Source organism: Dendrobates tinctorius, unplaced genomic scaffold, assembly GCF_039654945.1.
Source record: "Dendrobates tinctorius isolate UK_male_01 unplaced genomic scaffold, ASM3965494v1 ptg000089l, whole genome shotgun sequence".
Classification (NCBI taxonomy): Eukaryota; Metazoa; Chordata; class Amphibia; order Anura; family Dendrobatidae; genus Dendrobates; species Dendrobates tinctorius.
In genome coordinates this window covers 16,230,328-16,252,585 of record NW_027361757.1, presented here as the reverse complement: position 1 = coordinate 16,252,585, position 22,258 = coordinate 16,230,328, and the positions used below count along the sequence as shown (strand labels likewise).

General features: G+C 44.6%; 1 protein-coding gene across 1 annotated transcript in view; it reads left to right on the top strand.

Moving 5' to 3' along the window:
• Window positions 1-984: 984 nt before the first annotated feature.
• TLL2 (tolloid like 2) overlaps window positions 985-22,258 on the top strand; it is a 337,545-nt gene continuing 316,271 nt past the window's right edge. Inside the window, exon 1 of the mRNA XM_073585855.1 lies at window positions 985-1,310. Coding sequence (XP_073441956.1) covers window positions 1,142-1,310 — 169 coding nt within the window. The 5' untranslated portion in view covers window positions 985-1,141. The remainder of the gene's footprint in view (window positions 1,311-22,258) is intronic.

Here is a 22,258-nt window from a genome sequence, read left to right as displayed (position 1 = left end):
ACTCGGCACTATACACGGCTCTGTACAGTCGCACACACGGTTCAGCACCGGACTCGGTAATATACACGGCTCTGTAGAGTCGCACACACGGCTCTGCACCGGACTCGGCACTATACACGGTTCTGCACCGGACTCGGTAATATACACGGCTCTGTACAGTATCACACACGGTTCTGCACTGGACTCGGTACTATACACGGCTCTGTACAGTATCACACGGTTCTGCACTGGACTCGGTACTATACACGGTTCTGTACCGGACTCGGCACTATACACGGTTCTGCACCGGACTCGGTACTATACACGGCTCTGTACTGGACTCGGTACTATACACGGCTCTGTACAGTATCACACGGTTCTGCACCGGACTCGGTACTATACACGGCTCTGCACCGGACTCGGCACTATACACGGTTCTGCACTGGACTCGGTACTATACACGGCTCTGTACAGTATCACACGGTTCTGCACTGGACTCGGTACTATACACGGTTCTGTACCGGACTCGGCACTATACACGGTTCTGCACCGGACTCGGTACTATACACGGCTCTGTACTGGACTCGGTACTATACACGGCTCTGTACAGTATCACACGGTTCTGCACCGGACTCGGTACTATACACGGCTCTGCACCGGACTCGGCACTATACACGGTTCTGCACCGGACTCGGTACTATACACGGCTCTGTACTGGACTCGGTACTATACACGGCTCTGTACAGTCGCACACACGGCTCTGCAGCGGACTCGGTAATATACACGGCTCTGTAGAGTCGCACACACGGCTCTGCACCGTACTCGCCAGTCGCCACCACACAGTGGCCGGCGCGCTGCGGGGACGGTTGAGGGCGGCCCCGGGTGAGCGCTGCTGCTTTATAATGAGCCGAGTGCAGCGAGCGGCTGATTGGACGAGGCAGTCATGAGGAACACCCCGGCCGGGGACTAGTGAGCCCAGAGCCCGCCCCCGGCCGCACTGCCCCCTGCACCCCTTATACGCCGCCTGCAGCCACGGTCCCCCCACAAGTAGCATCTGCCGCTCGGCGCTGTACTGCAGCCACATAGCAGCCCACCTGCAGCCTCACTCCCACCACACGCCAGTCCTGTGTCCTCCCTCCAAACTTGTCGCGTGTGTCCAGCAATGAGTGGCCGCGGAGCCCGTGTGAGGCGGCGGTGCACCCTGACATCTGTAGCCCTGACCCTGCTGTGGGGCGTCCGCCTGGCCATGGGGCAGGATTACCAGCTCGGCTTGGAATACTTACTGGAAGAGAGCCCAGAGGAGCCGGAGTACCGGGACCCGTGCAAGGCTGGTAGGTGCCGACTTTCCGCTCATCACTAGTGGCCCTGGGATCTGATCCGCGCTAGGTGTCACTTATGGAAACCTTCCTCTTTGCGCACAATGATTCCTGGGATCTTACAGTGAATATCATCACTGATTATATTGATGCATCCAATATGTCCAAAAAATGGCAAAGTTCTCCCTAATGTCACCGCACCCCACTAGTTCCTGGTGTCTGCTGTCCTCGGTGGCATCGTGTGACCGTCAATCACCTGCTCAGCAGGCGCCATTCACGTGCAGGTAGCTGAGCGCAGCGCTCGCGTCGTTCTGCGCCCCGGCATCTGCTGTTAGTCCAGCGCCGTCAGATTTTGGGATTATAGTGACTCTCTGACCAATCTGTTCACTTATTGTAGAAATTCGGTGTCGAAGTTTGGATTGAATAAAATCAACTAATTATCCAGGCGCTCAATATTTGGGGCAATGTACGGTATTATTTATTTATTTTGCTTCAAAGTTATATTCCCATCCGTCCTCTTATGCCTATTATATTTTATTAACCCTTTCTTCTTTCTAGATTTCAGTGAAACTTGAGTGGTGAGTAATAATGGGCCACTATACTCCCCTTTCAGGGGTCACCCACCCAGATTGCTTACGGCCCTGAATGGAAAATTTGGCTGATAAATCAGTGTAAGGCTAGGTGCAGATGACCGTCTATTCTCTTGTTTGATCTGAGTGTGATCCAATTCTCTTGGATGAGGAGAAGTTGGAGAAAAAAAAGTTCTCCATCTTCTCCATTCTGTCAGTTTGTAGAAATCCGACTGCACTTTGATGTCCTCCAAGCGCAGTCCAATGGTTTCCACGGACTCATTGACTTGCATGGCCGAGTGCGATCCAAATATCGGATCTGACTCGGTCCAGGGATGATTTCTCAGACCGCCCTCGGACTGGCCGTGTGCATAAACTCTAAACCCTGTGCTACCTTACATCTAGGCAAATTTACCGACTAAGCAGGAGCTTTGGAAAGCAAAAAATAGAGGGGCTCATTCAGATATCCATTTTTTTCACGTGCGAGAATAACGGTCCTAGTTTCATCAGCCATTTTGGTACAAGTTTAAGAGAAAAAAGTGTTTCTCCACTATGTCCTATCTATCAATCCATGAAAAAGTGACTGCACTCCGATGGCATACAAGTGCTGTCCGATTTCATAAGTAAGAGCGCTATCCATGAAAAACCCGAATAGAACTCGTATACAACATTCTCTTCCACTTCTCATTCCGTCTGAATGAGAAGTGGAAGAGAATATCCAGTGGACAAAAAAAACGACTCAGACCCTTAGGCCGGGGTCACACTTGCGAGTGCGATGCAAGTCTCGCGCACCAGTACCCGGCACTGACGCCGGCATTTTGCACCGGAGCGTGCGGCTGCATGTATTTCTATGCAGATGAATGATGCCGGGTATTGATGCGAGAGACTCGCGCTGCACTCGCAAGTGTGACCCCGGCCTTAAAGGGGTTGTCTGCTATGGAAAATTGGGGGGGGGGGGGGCATGGCTGCATCTAAATTACAGCAAAGGGCTACCAGCAGCTCTGTAGATCTAGCTCTGATCACATGTCTGTGGGTTTTTTCCATTTGTTTCTGCACACAGGGTCCACAAGAAGGGGTGGGCATGTTTGGTTTCGATCCAACACGAATTCGCCAATTCAAATCTATGGGTCCATGAAAAAGCCTGACAGCACACTGACGACATCTTATAGTTGCATCCTAGTGCAAGTTTTTCATTGACTGCAAGGAGAAGCTTGGGGAAACCTCTCATCATTTATCTATTTTTTTTTTTTTGGGCAAACACTTGGAAAATGGAATTTAATGCAAAAAATGTGGAGTAATTCACCTAGGACGGAGTAATCCTATTGCTGCATATACATTAGATGGGAGTGCACTCCGGACCACAGAACAGAAGGACTCGGGTATTCCGGTTACAAGTAAGCTGAGCAGCAGCACTCAATGTCAGGCAGAAGCTGCAAAAGCAAATAAGATTTTAGGGTGTATAAAAAGACAGAGAAAATCACTGGTGAGACCACATCTATAATATGGGATCCAGTTTTGGGCTCCACATTTTGAAAAAGATATTTAAAAGTTTGAGTCAGTTCAAAGACGGCAGCTAGATTATTACAAGTTGGGCTTTTTCGCTCTTTGTTTCATTGCAGCCATTTGGTAAATTCAAAAAAGTTCTTTTTTTTCTCATTAATGTGCACTCTGCGCCCCATCTTGACGGAAAAAAAAAAGAAATGTAGAAATTTTTGCAAATTTATTAAAAAAGAAAAACTGAATATCACATGGTCATAAGTACTCAGACCCTTTCCTCGGTATTGAGTAGAAGCACCCTTTTGAGCTAGTACAGCCATGAGTCTTCTTGGGAATGATGCAACAAGCTTTTCACACCTGGATTTGGGGATCCTCTGCCATTCTTCCTTGCAGATCCTCTCCAGTTCCGTCAGGTTGGATGGTGAACGCTGGTGGACAGCCATTTTCAGGTCTCTTCAGAGATGCTCAATTGGTTTTAGGTCAGAGCTCTGGCTGGGCCAGTCAAGAATGGTCACAGAGTTGTTCTGAAGCCACGCTGAGGTCCAGAGCACTCTGGAAGAGGTTTCATCCAGGATATCTCTGTACTTGGCTGCATTCATGTTTCCTTCAATTGCAACCAGTCGTCCTGTCTCTGCAGCTGAAAAACATTCCCATAGCATGATGCTGCCACCACCATGTTTCACTGTTGGGATTGTAATGGGCAGGTGATGAGCAGTGCCTGGTTTTCTCCACACATACCGCTTAGAATTATCACCAAAAAGGTCTATCTTCGCCTCATCAGACCAGAGAATCTTATTTCTCATAGTCTGGGAGTCCTTCATGTGTTTTTTTAGCAAACTCTGTGCAGGCTTTCATATGTCTTGCACTGAGGAGAGGCTTCCGTCGGGCCACTCTGCCATAAAGGCCCGACTGGTGGAGGGCTGCAGTGATAGTTGACTTTGTGGAACTTTCTCCCATCTCCCTACTGCATCTGTGGAGCTCAGCCACAGTGATCTTGGGTTTCTTCTCTACCTCTCTCACCAAGGCTCTTCTCCCACGATTGCTCAGTTTGGCTGTACTTCCAGGTCTAGGAAGACTTCTGGTGGTCCCAAACTTCTTCCATTTAGGGATTATGGAGGCCACTGTGCTCTTAGGAACCTTGAGTACTGGAGAAATTCTTTTGTATCCTTGGCCAGATCTGTGCCACAATTCTGTCTCTGAGCTCCTTGGCCAGTTCCTTTGACCTCATGATTTTCATTTGGTCTGACATGCACTGTGAGCTGTGGGGTCTTATATAGACAGGTGTGTGCCTTTCTAAATCAAGTCCTATCAGTTTAATTAAACACAGCTGGACTCCAATGAAGGCGTAGAACCATCTCAAGGAGGATCACAAGGAAATGGACAGCATGTGACTTAAATATGAGTGTCTGAGCAATGGTGTAAATACTTATGACCAATTTTTCTTAATAAATTAGCAAAAATTTCTACATTTCTGTTTTTTTTCAGTCAAGATGGGGTGCAGAGTGCACGTTAATGAGAAAAAACTGAACTTTTTTGAATTTACCAAATGGCTGCAATGAAACAAAGAGTGAAAAATGTAAAGGGGTCTGAATACTTTCCGTACCCACTGTATGTAACCATGCAAGATCTGTTGACTATCTGATCCAGCGCAGTAATGAAAATCAGTCTGTTGTTCTTTGGTTGTTTATTTTTAAGTGTGACAAGAGCAATGGCCGTCTGAATGAGTGTTAAGGGTATGTGCGCATAACGGCTTAATTATGAGGGAGGTGCCGATGTTTTGTTGCGAATTCGCTTCAGGCACAAGCCGGTGGTCTATTTCCTGAAGCGCCTTCACTGGCTGTTTTGCCGTTGCTTTTTGTGGCTGTGTCTTATCCTTGTACTTTCAACTACGAAAATTCCGAAAGCCATGAACTTTGCATGTTCTTTCCTTTTCTGCTTCATTTCTTCCCCACTGCTGTCGGTTTTACTCTTCTGTGATATGATGGTGATACATGATGTGGCCAACCATCACTCATCAATATGACATCACAAAAACAGGTGGTAATTACTTCGACAAGTAATGATGGAAGCCAGATAGTGCTGACAGTAGAATGGCATCGGGGCAATCTGTTCTGTGAAGGAGCTACTGCTGACCAGCTGATCGCCACAGGTCTGGCAGTGGAAATGTGATTTTACATGAAGATTAGTGAAATGAATAGGTGACCACTAGTGATGAGAGAAAGTCCTCAGATAAGGAATTATCCGAGCCTACTCATGTGCTAGCAGAGTGTCTTCAGTGTGCTCAAAAAATATGTTCGAGTCCCCGGATCTGCATGTCTCGCCGCTGATCCACAGCCGCTATCCATGCAGGGATTTCCTGATTCATCCACTGTTCACAGAATGTGTCATGCGGATGTTTAGGCGGACGTACTAAAACATGGCAGTCATGTCTGCAAATTGTCAGTTGGGCACAGGAACAGTACACAGACTGAAAATACAGCCTTTAGGACTTGTTCAGACGTCAGCACACTGACCAGCGTTATTGAATAGGTCTGTTCAGATGTCGGGTTTTTTGCACAAGGACAGAATGCTCATATGGGTCATAATTGCAATCGTTGTTTATGGATACATTGCAATTGGTAGTATAGGAAACTATTTGGTCTTGTAAATTTTACCGCTGACTTATGAAAACGGATGCCGCATGGATGACACACAGATGTAAAAAACAGGCACATGAATAACACACGGATAACGTGCAGATTCAATATGGAAGGAAATTCTCTCTATATTTTTTTCCGGATGAAAATGGGACAATTCTTCATATGCTGATCTGCACCTGATCTTAGTCTGCAGCAGTTCCAGAATCTTTTCCATAGATTATGATTAAAGATACTGAATTCTTTTTCTTATGGCGCTAAGAACTTACAGGTAGGTATTGGTGAACCACCTGCCTGTTGTGCCTGGCACTGATATCTGCGGGCTCTGAGAGCGGTCATGGACTGTTCCTGGTAGCAATTCTGCGGCTTCCAGTGATGTCACGTTGACAGAGAAGCTTCTTCTATCGCTCTGCTGTGTTGATGACATGTCTCTACTGATGTCGTGCTGATTGACAGCCGGCTCCCCGATGTGTAACTGCGGGGAACTAGCTGTCAATCAGCATGATGTCAGCAGTCAAGCCCATCAACAGAGCAGCCCAGAAGAAGAAGAGGTGCCCTATTAATGTGGAGCAGCTGAATCACCAGCTAAATTTTCTTATGACGGTATATATTTTGTACAGATTATATATGAGGTCCATATTGGGGGATTGCGAAGGTGTCAATCTCCTTTATTTTGATCATTGTTACTGCCTAGACTTTTTTTTTGTATATATGTTTGTGATGTTTGAACTTGTCAGGCAGAGTAATATGAAATCCATATTTATGTGATTGTTGTAGATCTTTTTCCTTCTGGAGAAGTGTTCTGAATATAATATTTGATTGGTACTATACATACCTTTAGTTAGCTCAGCTCTCTGTCCATTTGGAGGAGCTTTCTTTATAGTCATCTTTATGATCACTTTTTGATTGACACTTGCTATACACGTCCAATTAACGGTTAATCATAGTTAGGATTAACATTAGGGCATTCAGGGTTACTGTCGTCAAGCAGGGGTGCCATACTGTTTTAACATTAGGGTGCCAACGTCCGCAGCAAGGTAGGGTAAGAGACAGGGTGAGTATGTTAGGGCTTTGCTAGCCTTCTTGATGACTACTAATGTTGACATACCTCTTCTCTTTACCCAAGTCTATTGAAGTATTGTTAGAGGGCTTATTAGGGCATTCAGGGGAACCAGCGTTCAGCAGGTGCACCATACCATTAAACATTAGGGTGCCAACCTCCACAGTTAGGCAAGCTCACTGCCAGGGAGTACCAGGGTATTATTAATTGTTTATATACCCTATCGAATATATATTGACACATTTTGATATATACCCTCATGCCGTGTTTCTATTATACATTGACATTTGTCTGTTAATGTTTGCTGTGGGTCATGCTTTTAACATTTTATTAAGAGTTAATTTTTAGGGGTCTACTTTTGTCTTTCGGTTTTCAAGGTAGTTAGCAGCTACCTGCCTGCTAGATCTTAGCCCCATAAGAAACAAGAAAATAGTCCTGGATAATCCCTTTAATTGTATGATGGATCTATTAGAAATATAGAAATAGAACTTTGAATTGTATGGAGAACTTAGCTGTAGCATTATTTAGAATAGAACATACGGTATATACTGGGCTTGTATGCTAGGTACATAAACCATTATACACTAAGCCTTATGTCTATACAAGTTTATAATCGATGGCAAACATCGTTCAGCTCTAATTGACAGGTAAATAGCTGTAATCTGTGAATAATTAACCGCCTTGCCCTTGCTTGATGTGTCTGCATTGTACTTCTCAAGCACAGTTCATAAGCAAGTGCAAAGCTTGGCCATACATGTTAGACAAAGTTCACACATATCCAGAGCTGCATGCTGAGCACTGCATGGGGGTTTCATTGGAAACCCTGAGTCCCATGACCGATCCATTCACTATTATGAGGTCAATTATTATGAGTCACTTTGGACTCTTTCTGACTTCCATCCTTGTAAGTGAAGATGGCTTTAAGGTGCAATGATACACTGCGCTGCTGTAGGTATAATTCAAGGAACTTTATTGGTGCCTCACTTTAGCAGGGCATGATACAAGTGTTTATAAGTTTATAATATATTTTCTTTTTTATTGTTCTTGAGTATGTATTCTTATTATATGCGGTTTTAATATATTCTACTAAAATACAATTATTTTAGTGTGTTTGATACCATTGCTTTGCTGATGTGGCAGTTACTTGTCCTGCCCCCCCCCATTTTTTTTTTTCCACTTTGGATTGTATATAAATTTCCTTGAATTATACCTACAGCAGCGCAGTGTATCATTGCACCTTAAAGCCATCTTCACTTACAAGTCCTTGGACCCAGTGCAGACTGCAGCAGCTGTTTCATGCGTTTGTAGGTGTTGTGACCGAAGTTTCACAACCCTATCAGGTGAGCCTCTCCTTGCCTCACCATTACAATTGTATTTTAAAGGTTTCACACAGTGGATGCGCCCTGTTTTGTTTCTTTGACTTCCATCCTGGCAGTGTTCGTCTACAGATGTGCACGAAAGCATGGAAGACTAAGCTTGTGTTCACATCTGAGAGAGGAGGACTACCCTGACAGACACCAGACAAAGTCCGAATATAAAGTGACACCTAATATCCGGCCTCATAATAGAGAATGACCACATTGGAATTCTGTTTCTCGGGGATCCGACAGACACCCAGATGCCGTGCTCAGTGCAGACCACTGGATATGTGTGAGCCTAGCATTAGATTATCGTCGGATGACCGTGTGAAACGAGTCTCCATTAAATCTCCCGACTCCTCTATACACAGGTATATTCAGTCAAGCGTTCCTGTTTTCTCTATGAATTGGGGATGAGGGGGGAGTGCAAAACTGATAATTTACTGTGTAATCACTGACTGTTGAGTTTGATGATTTTCCCCGAAAACAAACTGTTTCAGAAGCCACTCTATGGCAATATTCAGTTTTCTTCAGAAGCTTTTGGAGTGTTTACTTCCCAAAATCCTACTCAAAAACTGCTTCAAAAACTCTTGTAAGATTCTTCCAATTTATTTCTATAGAAAATCCACTTTGCTGTTCATATAATGAATTTTTGGAGCCTTTTTTTCCCCTAAAGAGGTTTTGATAGACTTGTGGGGGAAAACAGAAAGTGCATGTCATTTCTTTGCAGTGGATCGTAATGAAAACCTTTCCAAACCAGTCACTGTCTAATCAGAAGGCTGGAAAAATCTTTTCAGGGGAACAAAAAAATTTTCTAAAATTCATCAAAATAGCTTCAGGAAAGATTTCAAAAAGAAAAACTCTTCTAAGCCTCCCCCAAAAAGGGAAAGAAAATGTTCCTGAAACTGTTTCTGCTTGAAAACTCTAGTATTAAAAAACCCTGAAATGTCCAAAATGAGTCTCACCATCCGGCTACGATCCCACAGCATTTTACACTGAAGATGGTTCTTAATGACATTGACTGTATGATTAAGAACTATTTTCAGCATAAAGGAGTCCTGCAAATGATGATGTGGCGGCTCCCACAGAGTCCTCATCTCAGCATTGTGTCTGCCTGAGACAACATAAAGAAATAGAAGGATTTGCACAAGCGACATCCACAGAAGATCTGCGGTTAGTTCTCCAAGATATATGGAACAACCTCCCTACTGAATTCCTTCAAATTCTGTGTAGGTAAATTGATGAAAGCAAAGGGCGGTCAGACCAAATATGGATTTGATTTAGATTTTTGCTCATTCACTTTGCATTTTGTTAACAGATGAAAATAAACTACTAACACTAGCAGCATATCTTCCCACACTTGCCTAAAACTTTTGCATAGTACTGGGGTAGATACTATCTTTTGATCACCTCTTATTCTGTTGTTACATACAATTGCTTCTTACTAAATTAGAATATCATCAAAAAGTTAATTTATTTCTGTTCTTCAATACAAAAACTGAATCTCATATATTCTATAGAGTCATTACAAACAGAGTGATCTATTTCAAGTGCTTATTTCTATTAATGTTGATGATTATGGCTTGCAGCCAATGAAAACCCAAAAGTTATTATCTCAGTAAATTAGAATAATTAGCAAAAACACCTGCAAAGGCTTCCTAAGCATTTCAGTAGGTTCCACAATCATGGGGAAGACTGCTGACTTGACAGATGTCCAGAAGTCAGTCATTGACACGCTCCACAAGGAGGGAAAACTACAAAAGGTCATTGCTAAAGAAGCTGGCTGTTCACAGAGCGCTGTATCCAAGCATATTAATGGAAGGTTGAGTGGAAGGAAAAAGTGTGGTAAAAAAAGTGCACAAGCATCCGGGATAACCGCAGACTTGAAAGGATTGTTAAGAAAAGGCCATTCACAAATTTGGGGAGATTCACAAGGAGTGGACTGCTGCTGGAGTCATTGCTTCAAGAGCCACCACACACAGACGTATCCAGGACATGGGCTACAAGTGTCACATTCCTTGTGTCAAGCCACTCATGACCAATAGTCAACACCAGAAGTGTCTTACCTGGGCCAAGGAGAAAAAGAACTGGACTGTAGCTCAGTGGTTCAAGGTGTTTTCAGATGAAAGTAAATTTTGCATTTCATTTGGAAATCAAGGTCCCAGAGTCTGGAGGAAGAGTGGAGAGGCCACAATCCAAGCTGCTTGAGGTCTAGTGTGAAGTTTCCACAATCAGTAATGGTTTGGGGAGCCATGTCATCTGCTGGTGTAGGTCCACTGTGTTTTATCAAGACCAAAGTCGGCACAGCCGTCTACCAGGAAATTTTAGAGCACTTCATGCTTCCCTCTGATGTTGTAAAGTATTTTAATTTACTGAGATAATGACTTTTGGGTTTTCATTGGCTGTAAGCCAATAATCATCTGGGTCGCCCTCCAGTCCCAGGGCAGTGGGGTACTCGGTACCGGGCCGGTGTCAGGGGGAAAGTATCACGGCAGCTGTGACCCGGTCCGTGGCCCTGGGCACCCAATGTCAATGGTGGTGTGTGGTTAATGGAATTGAATTGTTCGTGACGCCACCTGTGGTGTTCGGCAAGGGAGATGTTAAGCCGACGCTGCAGACAGATCCTCTGGGACAGATGGTGGTATGCAGCAATGGTGGTATAGCCCTCCACAGGCAGGGCTATTGTCCCAGGGCAGTGTAGATGTGGGGATACCTTGATTGTGTAGTGTCCGGCGCAGGGAATGTAGCAGTGCTGGCGGACGCAAGAAGGAATGGAGGACACCAGGGCTTGCAGTTTCAACGCTTTACTCACAGTTCTTGGTAACCACTGGTGCCCGCTTCCATGCCGTGTCCTCCGGGGCAGAGACTCAATCAACCTCCCGGGCAAGTTAGGCTTCTCCTCTCCAACACTCCGCCAACATGTACCTTTCCTGAACGACTCCTCTATTGCGCCTTTAGTGTGAAGAGCTCCAGTACCGTGGTACTCCGAAGTTCCTCCTGTCAGATGTTCCTAGCAACTCTACTTGTATGACAGACAGCTGTAGCCTCTCTTGGGTACTCCTTTCTCCAGAGTCCTGGCTCTCTATTCGGTTGCTGTTGTGTCCCAAGTCTTAGATGGGAGTAATGTATTTACAGCCAACTACTCCACCGGTGTCTGCTGCAGAACCATAAGTGTCCATACAACCTCGGGGACCGGGCCCCGGCCTTGCGCTGAGAACCTATAGGCAGGGTTCCTCTTCCAACCCACAACTCCTCTCTGTTCTCCTACTCCTTCATTCCGCGCTGTTCCTTCTCTCTCTTATGGAAGCTTAGGTTGCAGTTCTACATCTTTCTCCTTCTGTTCCTTTCCCAGGGAGCTCGTTCCACTAAGACCAGTCCTCAGCCTCGCCTGACTGACTGCCTTCCTCCGCCTTGAGCTCCCCTCAGGCTGACCTCCTGTCTGCCTGCTCTCAGCCTCTCCTCCAGACTGAACTGACTCCAATTCTAAACCTTCCCACTCTTTTATATCTAACTCCACCCACCTCCCAGCACATCTCGCGTTACGAAGCAAGGACCCACGAAAGGTGCTCTGCTATCCTCTAAGCATGGAGCCGCAATCCGGTCCATTGCTGAACTATCCTGTGTGTGGGTGCAGGTGTTGGAGTGTGGAAAGGAGTTCCCAACTTACCTAGTTGGTGGGGCACTACACCTTAGGAGAAGGTGCAGTACCTCTGTGGAGACTGAGCGTCAGGGGCACCACACATCAACATTAACAGAAATAAACACCTGAAAGAGATCACTCTGTAATGACTCTATAGAATATATGAGATTCACTTTTTGCATTGAAGAACTGAGACCTTGATTTCCAAATGAAATGCAAAATTTACTTTCATCTGAAAGCACTCTTTGTTTCAGCCATTTGGTAAATTCAAAAAAGTTCTTTTTTTCTCAATAATGTACACTCTGCACCCCATCTTGACTGAAAAAAAAGCAGAAATGTAGAAATTTTTGCAAATTTATTAAAAATTAAAAACTTAAATAGCACATGGTCATAAGTACTCAGACCCTTTGCTCAGTATTGAGTAGAAGCACCCTTTTGAGCTAGTACAGCCATGAGTCTTCTTGGGAATGATGCAACAAGTTTTTCACACCTGGATTTGGGGATCCTCTGCAATTCTTCCTTGCAGATCCTCTCCAGTTCTGTCAGGTTGGATAGTGAACTTTGGTGGGCAGCCATTTTAAGGTCTCTCCAGAGATGCCCAATTGGGTTTAGATCAAAGCTCTGGTTGGGCCAGTCAAGAATGGTCACAGAGTTGTTCCGAAGCCACTCCTATGTTATTTTAGCTGTGTGTTTAGAGTCATTGTCTTGTTGGAAGGTGAACCTTCGGCCAAGTCTGAGGTACAGAGCACTCTGGAAGAGGTTTTCATCCAGGATATCTCTGTACTTGGCCGCATTCATGTTTCCTTCAATGGCATCCAGTCGTCCTGTCCCTGCAGCTGAAAAACAACCACATAGCATGTTGCTGCCACCACCATGTTTCACTGTTGGGATTGTATTGGGCAGTTGATGAGCAGTGCTTGGTTTTCTCCACACATACCGCTTAGAATTATCACCAAAAAGGTCTATCTTTGTCTCATCAGAGACCAGAGAATCTTATTTCTCATAGTCTGGGAGTCTTTCATGTGTTTTTTAGCAAACTATGCGGGCTTTCATATGTCTTGCATTGAGGAGAGGTTTCCGTCGGGCAACTCTGCCATAAAGACCTGACTGGTGGAGGGCTGCAGTGATAGTTGACTTTGTGGAACTTTCTCCCATCTCCCTACTGCATCTCTGAAGGTCAGCCATAGTGATCTTGGGGTTCTTCTTTACCTTTCTCACCAAGTCTCTTCTCCCACGATTGCTCAGTTTGGCTGTACGGCCTGGTCTAGGAAGACTTCTGGTGGTCCCAAACCTCTTCGATTTAGGATTATTGAGGCCACTGTGCTCTTAGGAACCTTGAGTACTGCAGAAATTCTTTTGTAACCTTGGCCAGATGTGTACTTTGCCACAATTCTGTCTCTGAGCTCCCTGGCCAGTTCCTTTGACATCATGATTCTCATGTGGTCTGACATGCACTGTGAGCTGTGAGGTCTCCTATAGACAGGTGTGTGCCTTTCTAAATCAAGTCCTATCAGTTTAATTAAACACAGCTGGACTCCAATGAACAGAGTTGTTCTGAAGCCACTCCTTTTGTTATTTTAGCTGTGTGCTTAGAGTCATTGTCTTGTTGGAAGGTGAACCTTCGGCCAAGTCTGAGGTACAGAGCACTCTGCAAGATGTTTTCATCTAGTAAATCTCTGTACTTGGCCGCATTCATGTTTCCTTCAATGGCATCCAGTCGTCCTGTCCCTGCAGCTGAAAATCAACCACATAGCATGATGCTGCCACCACCATGTTTCACTGTTGGGATTGTATTGGGTAGGTGATGCGCAGTGTCTGGTTTTCTGCACACATACCGCTTAGAATTATCACCAAAAAGGTCTATCTTCATTTCATCAAACCAGAGAATCTTATTTCTCAAAGTCTGGGAGTCCTTCATGTGTTTTTTTTTTTTTTTTTTAGCAAACTTTGCAGACTTTCATATGTCTTGCACTGAGGAGAGGCTTCCATTGGGCCACTCTGCCATAAAGGCCCGACTGGTGGAGGGCTGCAGTGATAGTTGACTTTATGGAACTTTCTCCCATCTTCCTACTGCATCTGTGGAGCTCAGCCACAGTGATCTTGGGGTTTTTCTTTACCTTTCTCACCAAGGCTCTTCTATAATAATAATAAATTTTATAGCGCTGACATATTTCGCAGCACTTTACATTTTAGAGGGGACTTGTACAGACGATAGACATTACAGCATAACAATAATCACATAGATCATAACAGATACCAAGAGGAATGAGGGCCCTGCTCGCAAGCTTACAATGTATGAGGAAAAAGGTAAACATGAAAGGTGGGTGGTAACAATTGCCCTGATTGTGTGGACCAGCCATAATGTTAAGTGTGTAACAGTACAGACACAGAGGGCTAATAGATGCATAAAGCATGTGGGAACATGATGCGGGGAACCTCGTTATGGTAAAACTTTTGACTGTGCCACACAAGGATAGATTAGGTTAATGTGTTGAGGCGGTAGGCCAGTCTGAATAAATGCGTTCTCAGGGCACGCTTAAAATTGTGGGGATTGGGGACTAATTGTATTGACCTGGGAAGTGCATTCCAAAGAATTGGCACAGCACGTGTATAGTCTTGGAGATTGGAGTGGGAGGTTCTGATTATTGAGGATGCTAACCTCAGGTCATCAGCAGAACAGAGGGCACGGGTAGGGTGGTATAATGAAACAAGGGAGGAGATGTAGGGTGGTGCTGAGCCATGGAGAGCTTTGTGGGTGAGGGTAATAAGTTTGTACTGGATTCTGGAGTGGATGGGTAGCCAATGTAATGACTGGCACAAGGTAGAGGCATCGGTGTAACGATTCGCGAGGAATATGATCCTGGCTGCAGCATTCAAGACAGATTGGAGGGGGGAGAGTTTGGTAAGAGGGAAACCGATTACAAGAGAGTTACAATAGTCGAGATGAAAATGAATAAGAGAAACAGTAAAAGTTTTTGCGGAGTCAAAAGTAAGAAAAGGTTGAATTCTAGAAATGTTTTTGAGGTGCAGATAACAAGGGCGAGCCAATGATCCGATGTGGGGGGCAAAGGAAAGCTCGGAGTCAAGTATGACTCCAAGACAGCGCGCATGTTGCTGGGGAGTAATAGTGGAACCACACACGGAAATGGCAATGTCGGGTATAGGTACATTAGTACTGGGAGGAAACACAAGGAGTTCAGTCTTTGACAGGTTCAGTTTCAGATATAGTGAGGACATGATGTTAGACACAGCGTTTAGACAGTCGCTGGTGTTTTCTAGAAAGGCAGGCGTGATGTCAGGAGAAGAAGCGTATAATTGGGTGTCATCAGCATAGAGATGCTACTGGAAACCAAATCTACTGATTGTTTGACCAATAGGGGCAGTGTACAAAGAGAAGAGGAGGGGGCCTAGGATTGATTCTTGAGGAACCTCAACAGTAAGGGGAAGGTGAGAGAGGAGGAACCAGCAAAAGATACAGTAAAGGAGCAGTCAGAGACATAGGAGGAGAGCCAGGAGAGAACGGTGTCCTTGAGGCCAATGGAACGGAGCATAGTGAGGAGGAGCTGATGATCCACAGTGTCGAATGCTGCAGAAAGATCCAGGAGAATTAGCATGGAGTAATGACCATTTGATTTAGCTGTTAGTAGATCATTACTTTATAGTGAGGGCAGTTTCAGTAGAGTGTAAAGAGCGGAAACCGGATTGGAGAGGGTCGAGAAGAGAGTTATCAAAGTGATAGCGGATAAGACGGGCGTGGACCAGGCGTTCCAGGAGTTTAGAGATGAAGGGAAGATTAGAGACAGGTCTATAGTTAGCGGCACAGTTTTGGTCGAGGGATGTTTTTTAAGTAGTGGATGTATGATGGCATGCTTAAATGAGGAGGGAAAGATACCAGAAGAGAGAGAGAGGTTAAATATTTTAGTTAGGTGAGTGGTGACAGCAGAGGAAAGGGACTGGAGGAGATGTGACGGAAATGGGTCACTGGTGCAAGTGGTTGGGCAAGAAGATGCAAGGAGCCTGCTTACTTCTTTTTCTGTGACTGGTTCAAAATCAGAGAGTGAGCTAGATGCAGTGGGGGAGGGAGGACAGTGCATGGTATGAGGTGATTGGGAGATAATTTCCTGTCGGATCTGGCCAGTTTTTTCTTTTGGCCAGATCATCAGCTTGAAGCTCCGTGGTTGGGGCCTGTACTCTTGGGTTGAGTAGAGAATGAAAAGTGTCAAAGATACATTTAGGGTTATTGGGCAGTGAGGTGATGAGGGTGTTGAAATAGGTGTGTTTTGAGAGGTGAAGGGCAGTGTTGTATGTTGTAAGCATAAACTTATAATGGATGAAATCTTCGTGTAGATTGGATTTTCTCCTCAGACGTTCGGCACATCTGGAGCACCACTGCAGAAAACGTGTTTGCAGGGTGTGCCAGGGTTGTCACCATCTGTGTTGTGGTGTTCTATGTATTGGAGGTGCAAATTCATCCAGGGCACTTTGAAGTGTTTCATTGTAATGCTTCAATGCAGAATCAGGACATGAGAGGGAGGAGATAGGGGCCAATCAAGACTGCAAGATCTTGATAAGTTTCTGGGTGTTAATGGCCTGTATGTTTCTATAAATATGGACAGTGGGGGTGACCTGAGCGGCCTGGCAATTCTTGATAGAGAATGAAAGAAGGTTGTGGTCAGAGAGCGGGAGAGGGGAATTTGCAAAATCATCCACTGCACATAGCCAAGAGAAGACCAAGTTGAGGGAGTTTCCGTCTTCATGCATTGGAGAATTAGTAACCTGCGAAAGGCCAAACAAGGAGGTTAGAGATAAAAGATGAGTAGCAGATGGGGAGAGGGGAAGAGCAATGGGGATGATGAAATTGCCCATGATGAGGGTAGGGATGTCACAGGAGAGAAAATGTGGAAGCCAAGTGGCAAAATGATCCAGGAACTGATGGGAGGGGCCGGGAGGACGATATACCACCGCCACTCACATGGAGAAGGGGGTGTAGAGTCTGATGGCATGGACCTCAAAAGAAGGGAAGACAAGTGGGGGTTCTTGAGGGATAACCTGAAAGGTACATTTTGGTGATAGGAGCAGACCAACGCCTCTATAGTTTGATCTTGGGGTATGAGAGAAGTGTAGTCAATTCTAAAGGGCACAATTAAGAAAGACAGATGGCATGCAGGGAACGCTAATAAGATTAGAGGGGTTTCTGTGTGTAGCAGTTGGGGGGGTTTGACTTCCTATAACACCAGGGTTGGGAGCAGTGTCTCCTGCGACTATGAGGATAGAAAGAGTGAGCAGATGGTTAAGTGATTTGTGGGAGCGTCTCTTATGTTGAATGGTGGGACTGACTGGATCTGTGCATTTTAGCAATATGAAAAGAGCATGAATGCTATACATAGGAGAGGAAAGCAGTGAGGGGCCGATATGGATGGAGTGTAGAAAGTTAATGTCAGGGCGGTGGATGTGTGTGAATGCAGTGGCGAGGATATAAATTATACAAATGCATATGGTATATATTTGTTGTAATCCAAATGTACATGAATAAGATGTATATAAATGTCTTACCTGTCTCCTGCCCTGTCTGCCATGTTATAACTGCCTCATACTTTGATCAAATGTACTTCGATTAAATGTGCATAAATGCCCCCTGCATGAATGCCTTCCCCAAGCTATGTCTGAATATATAGGAGGCTAGGGCTTAGATCTCCTTTTTTTTTTTGCTCTCTCTTCTCCTTAATCAATCAAACTAAACTAAGACAGCAGGGCACAATAAATGTTGGGCTCAGATAAACCAATGTCCAGGCCTACATGCATCATAACCCACTTTGAAAAGTTTCTTGACCTCACAGCATAAGGGGACAAGCAGAGTAAGTTGAAATAACTATATACCAGATATAAGCTTGCATAGGTGAAAAGACATATGCAGCATTCAGGATTAACTGCTTGCTGACATTGAATGGAGTGGAGACACACAGGAGTTGATTCAGAGCAGAGATTGAAAAAGCTGGTTACCAGAGATAAGCTTGCATAGTTGAAAAGACATATGTAGCATTCAGGATTAACTGCTTGCTGGCAGTGAATGGAGTGGACACACACAGGAGTTGATTCAGAGCAGAGATTGAAAAAGCTGGTTACCTGTATGAAGAGAATAGAGATGCGTGTCACATTCATTCATGTTATAACTGCCTCATACTTTGATCAAATGTACTTCGATTAAATGTGCATAAATGCCCCCACAATTGCTCAGTTTGGCTGGACGGCCAGGTCTAGGAAGACTTCTGGTGGGCCCAAACTTCATCCATTTAAGGATTACTGAGGCCACTGTGCTTTTAGGAACCTTGAGTACTGTAGAAATACTTTTGTAACCTTGGCCAGTTGTGTGCCTTGCCACAATTCTGTCTCTGAGCTCCTTGGGCAGTTCCTTTGACCTCATGATTCTCATTTGGTCTGACATGCACTGTGAGCTGTGTGGTCTTATATAGACAGGTGTGTGCCTTTCCAAATCAAGTCCTATCAGTTTAATTAAACACAGCTTGACTCCAATGATGGAGTAGAAACATCTCAAGGAGGATCACAAGGAAATGGACAGCATGTGACTTAAATATGAGTGTCTGAGCAAAGGGTTTGAATACTTATGACCATGTGATATTTTGGTTTGTCTTTTTTTAATAAATTTTCAAAAGTTTCTACATTTCTGTTTTTTTTTCAGTCAATATGGGGTGCAGAGTGCACATTAATGAGAGAAAAAAATGAACTTTTTTGAATTTACCAAATGGCTGCAATGAAACAAAGCGTGAAAAATTTAAAGGGGTCGGAATACTTACCTACATACCCACTGCATGTGAAAATGCGTAACAACAATATGATCTGATTATTGCATTTTTTTCATTCTGCATGTCTCCTTTTTTTTGTTTTTAATGCAGATTTTTTTTTTTTTCTTAGAATACAGAAATACAGAAAGGCTGGGATTTTGCACTTTAAATTGCAATTCCATTTTTTGTGGCTCCCTTAGTGAATTTTTGGTGAGTTTTTGACGTTGCATGTTTCCACTGCACAAATAATGTAGCGTCTTACAGTTTTAGCATAGTGAGTACCATTTATAGAAATTTCTTTCCCACTGTGTCATTTTTACGCAGTGTAAACTGACCTGCGGTGCGTGTTTCAAATCCACAAGATGTAATTTTCTCTTGTGGGTGCGCTGAGTTTTATGTGTGGATTTCCCCCATAGAATTGCATTAGATGCAGAAAATCTGCTAGTAAAAACCGTATATGCATTTTTAATATGTTTGCGTTGTGGAAATTCACTAAAAAGGCATGTAATCCACAATGGCTGTATCAATAAAGTGTTGTCAAAGCCAAATGCCAGGAAGTATGAAAAACTAAGCAGCTTATTTAAAACATGACAAATGAAAAAGAGACAAAAGCGTCAGCATCAAAAATGTGATAAGAACGCAATGAAAAAAGCAAGTAACCTTACTTAGCTATTAGGTGCAGAAATGCTTCAACATCAAAAACTCATCGTCGGAACCTTAGGGAGAAAATATACTTCCCCCACCCCAAAAAAAAAAAAAAGAAAAAAAACAATGTTCAACACATTGGCTTTAAATTAAAAAAACAAAAACACAGCAGTAAACATGCTGCATATAGGTGTGTTGGGACATGTCCTCGGGGTCTAGAAAAGCTGAGTGACAACAAATGTGGTCTTTTTCCAAAAAAATTAGTTTTTCCATAAACGAAAAACAAAAACTCAGACTTAATTTAAAAATAGTGAAAATCTTAAAAACACCTGTGATAGAAGCGGACAAGTAACACTGCTATTTTTGTTTTTCATTTTTTTATGTAATTATGCAAATCTAAATGTAGTTATCTAGTAAGTTTTGGAAATCTAAAGAATTTGTGGGAATGCTGGAAGAACTCTGGATAGGTGACACCGTTCCGCACCTTGGTGAGGATACAGGACAGGTGGCCGCACCATTCAGCTCCTTACGAGTCATAGGAGGACACCCATTATATATAGCTTGTCCTGGTGAATTTCCAGCTGTTATATAGGGGATGGTGAATTTCCTGCATTTAGTTTTCATTGAAGCCTCTGGCAAAGTACTCCCCGTGGAGAGAACGCGGCTTTAAAACCTTGCATCTTTGAGATCTGTGAAATGTAGAGGATAATTTGGAAAGGAAATCCTTGAGTATGTCTAATGCTCCAATAATTTTCTTTGTTGGATCATAGCGAGTTCCTAATTAATTTCTTTTTATAGGGTCAACTATAGGTGGGTCATAACCGGGGATTCACTGACTTGTTCACTGTTGTAATGCATTATTTAGTGCATGATCTATATGTCCTTTAGGCCGGGGTCACACTAGAGAGGAATACGGACGAGTGTGAGGCGTTGAAAGCACGCGTTACACACAGACCAATGATTCTCTATGGGGCAGCTCCCAACAGCCGTATAATTCTCGCCCGTATTCTACAGACCATTCCAATCGCAGCATGCGGCGATTGTCAGCGTACTACGCCCGTAGTACGCCAATGCAAGTCTATGGGTGCGCAAAAATTACGAATTACACAAGGACCACACGTGTGACTTACGAGAAATACGCAGGTCTTTTGGCTGGTGACAGGAAATGGGCCAATCCATCATCAGGAAGCTTAGACATGCAAATGAACTCAAAAAGCGCTCCAGACATCCAGGAAGTACGCCTCCACGGAGTACATCAGCGTCATGGCGCCATATTTTTTGAATGTGGAGATGTTGATTGTGTTAGTGCAGGAGCGGCCAGAACTCTGGGACCAACGTGATGCCCATTATGCCAACCGGGCAAGAAAGGAGGCGTCATGAAGGCGCATATGTCGCCAGATGTTCCATGATTTTGGTGATCGGCCACGTGAGGAGCAGCAGCAACTGAGTAAGTACAACCCAAAAACTGTTTAAAAATACCTCACATCAAAAAATGCATATAGAATCAGCCCCCCCCCCCTTCCTGTGCTTGTACTTTTTTCCTCATGAGGCGGGTAGATTTTGATGTGACCCATGGTTTTACACTGCCATCATGTGGCACAGGCCACAAGCTCCTCATCCTCCTAGCCAACCAAGTTATTAAGTGTAGTTACTTGATACATGAACTATTGTGACCCTGTGTATCTGGCCTGGATGGCCCAATTAGATATGCCTACCTGGGTAGAAAGCACACCCCAGAAGGCCACATGCCTAGTCTACTGGTAGCAAATTTGACCTATCAAATATGTGAAATTGAGAATATTTCCTGTCACATTGCAGTGGAAGATGTGATTAGACGCTGGCGCAGCATCTGTGACCAATACATGCGGGAACGTCAGCAGCGGTCCAGGAGTGGTGATGCGGGCCACACAAAGAGAAAATATATTTATTATGACCGCCTCTCCTTCCTCGCCCCTATTCTGGATCTGAGACCGTAAGTAGATACCTCACACCACATTACACAGATATTTTACAGGGCCAAAAATATTGATTTATTTTTGGCTCTGTTCTATTTCATAACAGAACTAGTCCAACCTTACGGAGAGAGGAACTGGCTCAGATACAGAGCCCATCATTGATCCTGTAGGGGATGAGGTGGCTGGCCCATCTTCTCCCCCTACAAGAAGCATGGGTGAAGAATCCTCTCAGGAAAACCCAGTGCCTGCGCCACAAACCCCACCACCAGGACCACATCCACAACCAGGACCGTCTGCTGCTGCACCATCAGCCATACAGGAGGAGCAGGGCAACATGAGCAGCAGCCCAACTTCCCAGATCCGGAGCTCCCCACAGCGTGCTGGACCATCCCGGCGAGGAAGAAGAAGGCGCCATATCCCTGCCCAAGATACCCGTACCAATGTGGACACAGGGGTCCTCAACTATCTGTCTAGAGTCAATAATGATGATGGCGAGGAGGCATACTCAAGCAGCCTGGCCCTTTATCTTCGTGCCCTTTCCCGTGAGGTGAGGCTCTGTATTCGAGGATGTTTTCAGATCCTGCTTGATGCAAGCACACACCCCAATACCCCATATGAGTTATTTGAATATCTGGAGAGGTGGAAGCTTTCACCCAGAAATCTAATGCGCCTTAGACCACCCACACACATGCTTGCTCAAGCAGGCTCTGAGGATCCTCAAATACGTGGGCCTACACCTCACCCCCTTCCCCCCCCACCCATCCTTTACAACAGCAGCCACATATGTCTGGCTCTAGCCAACC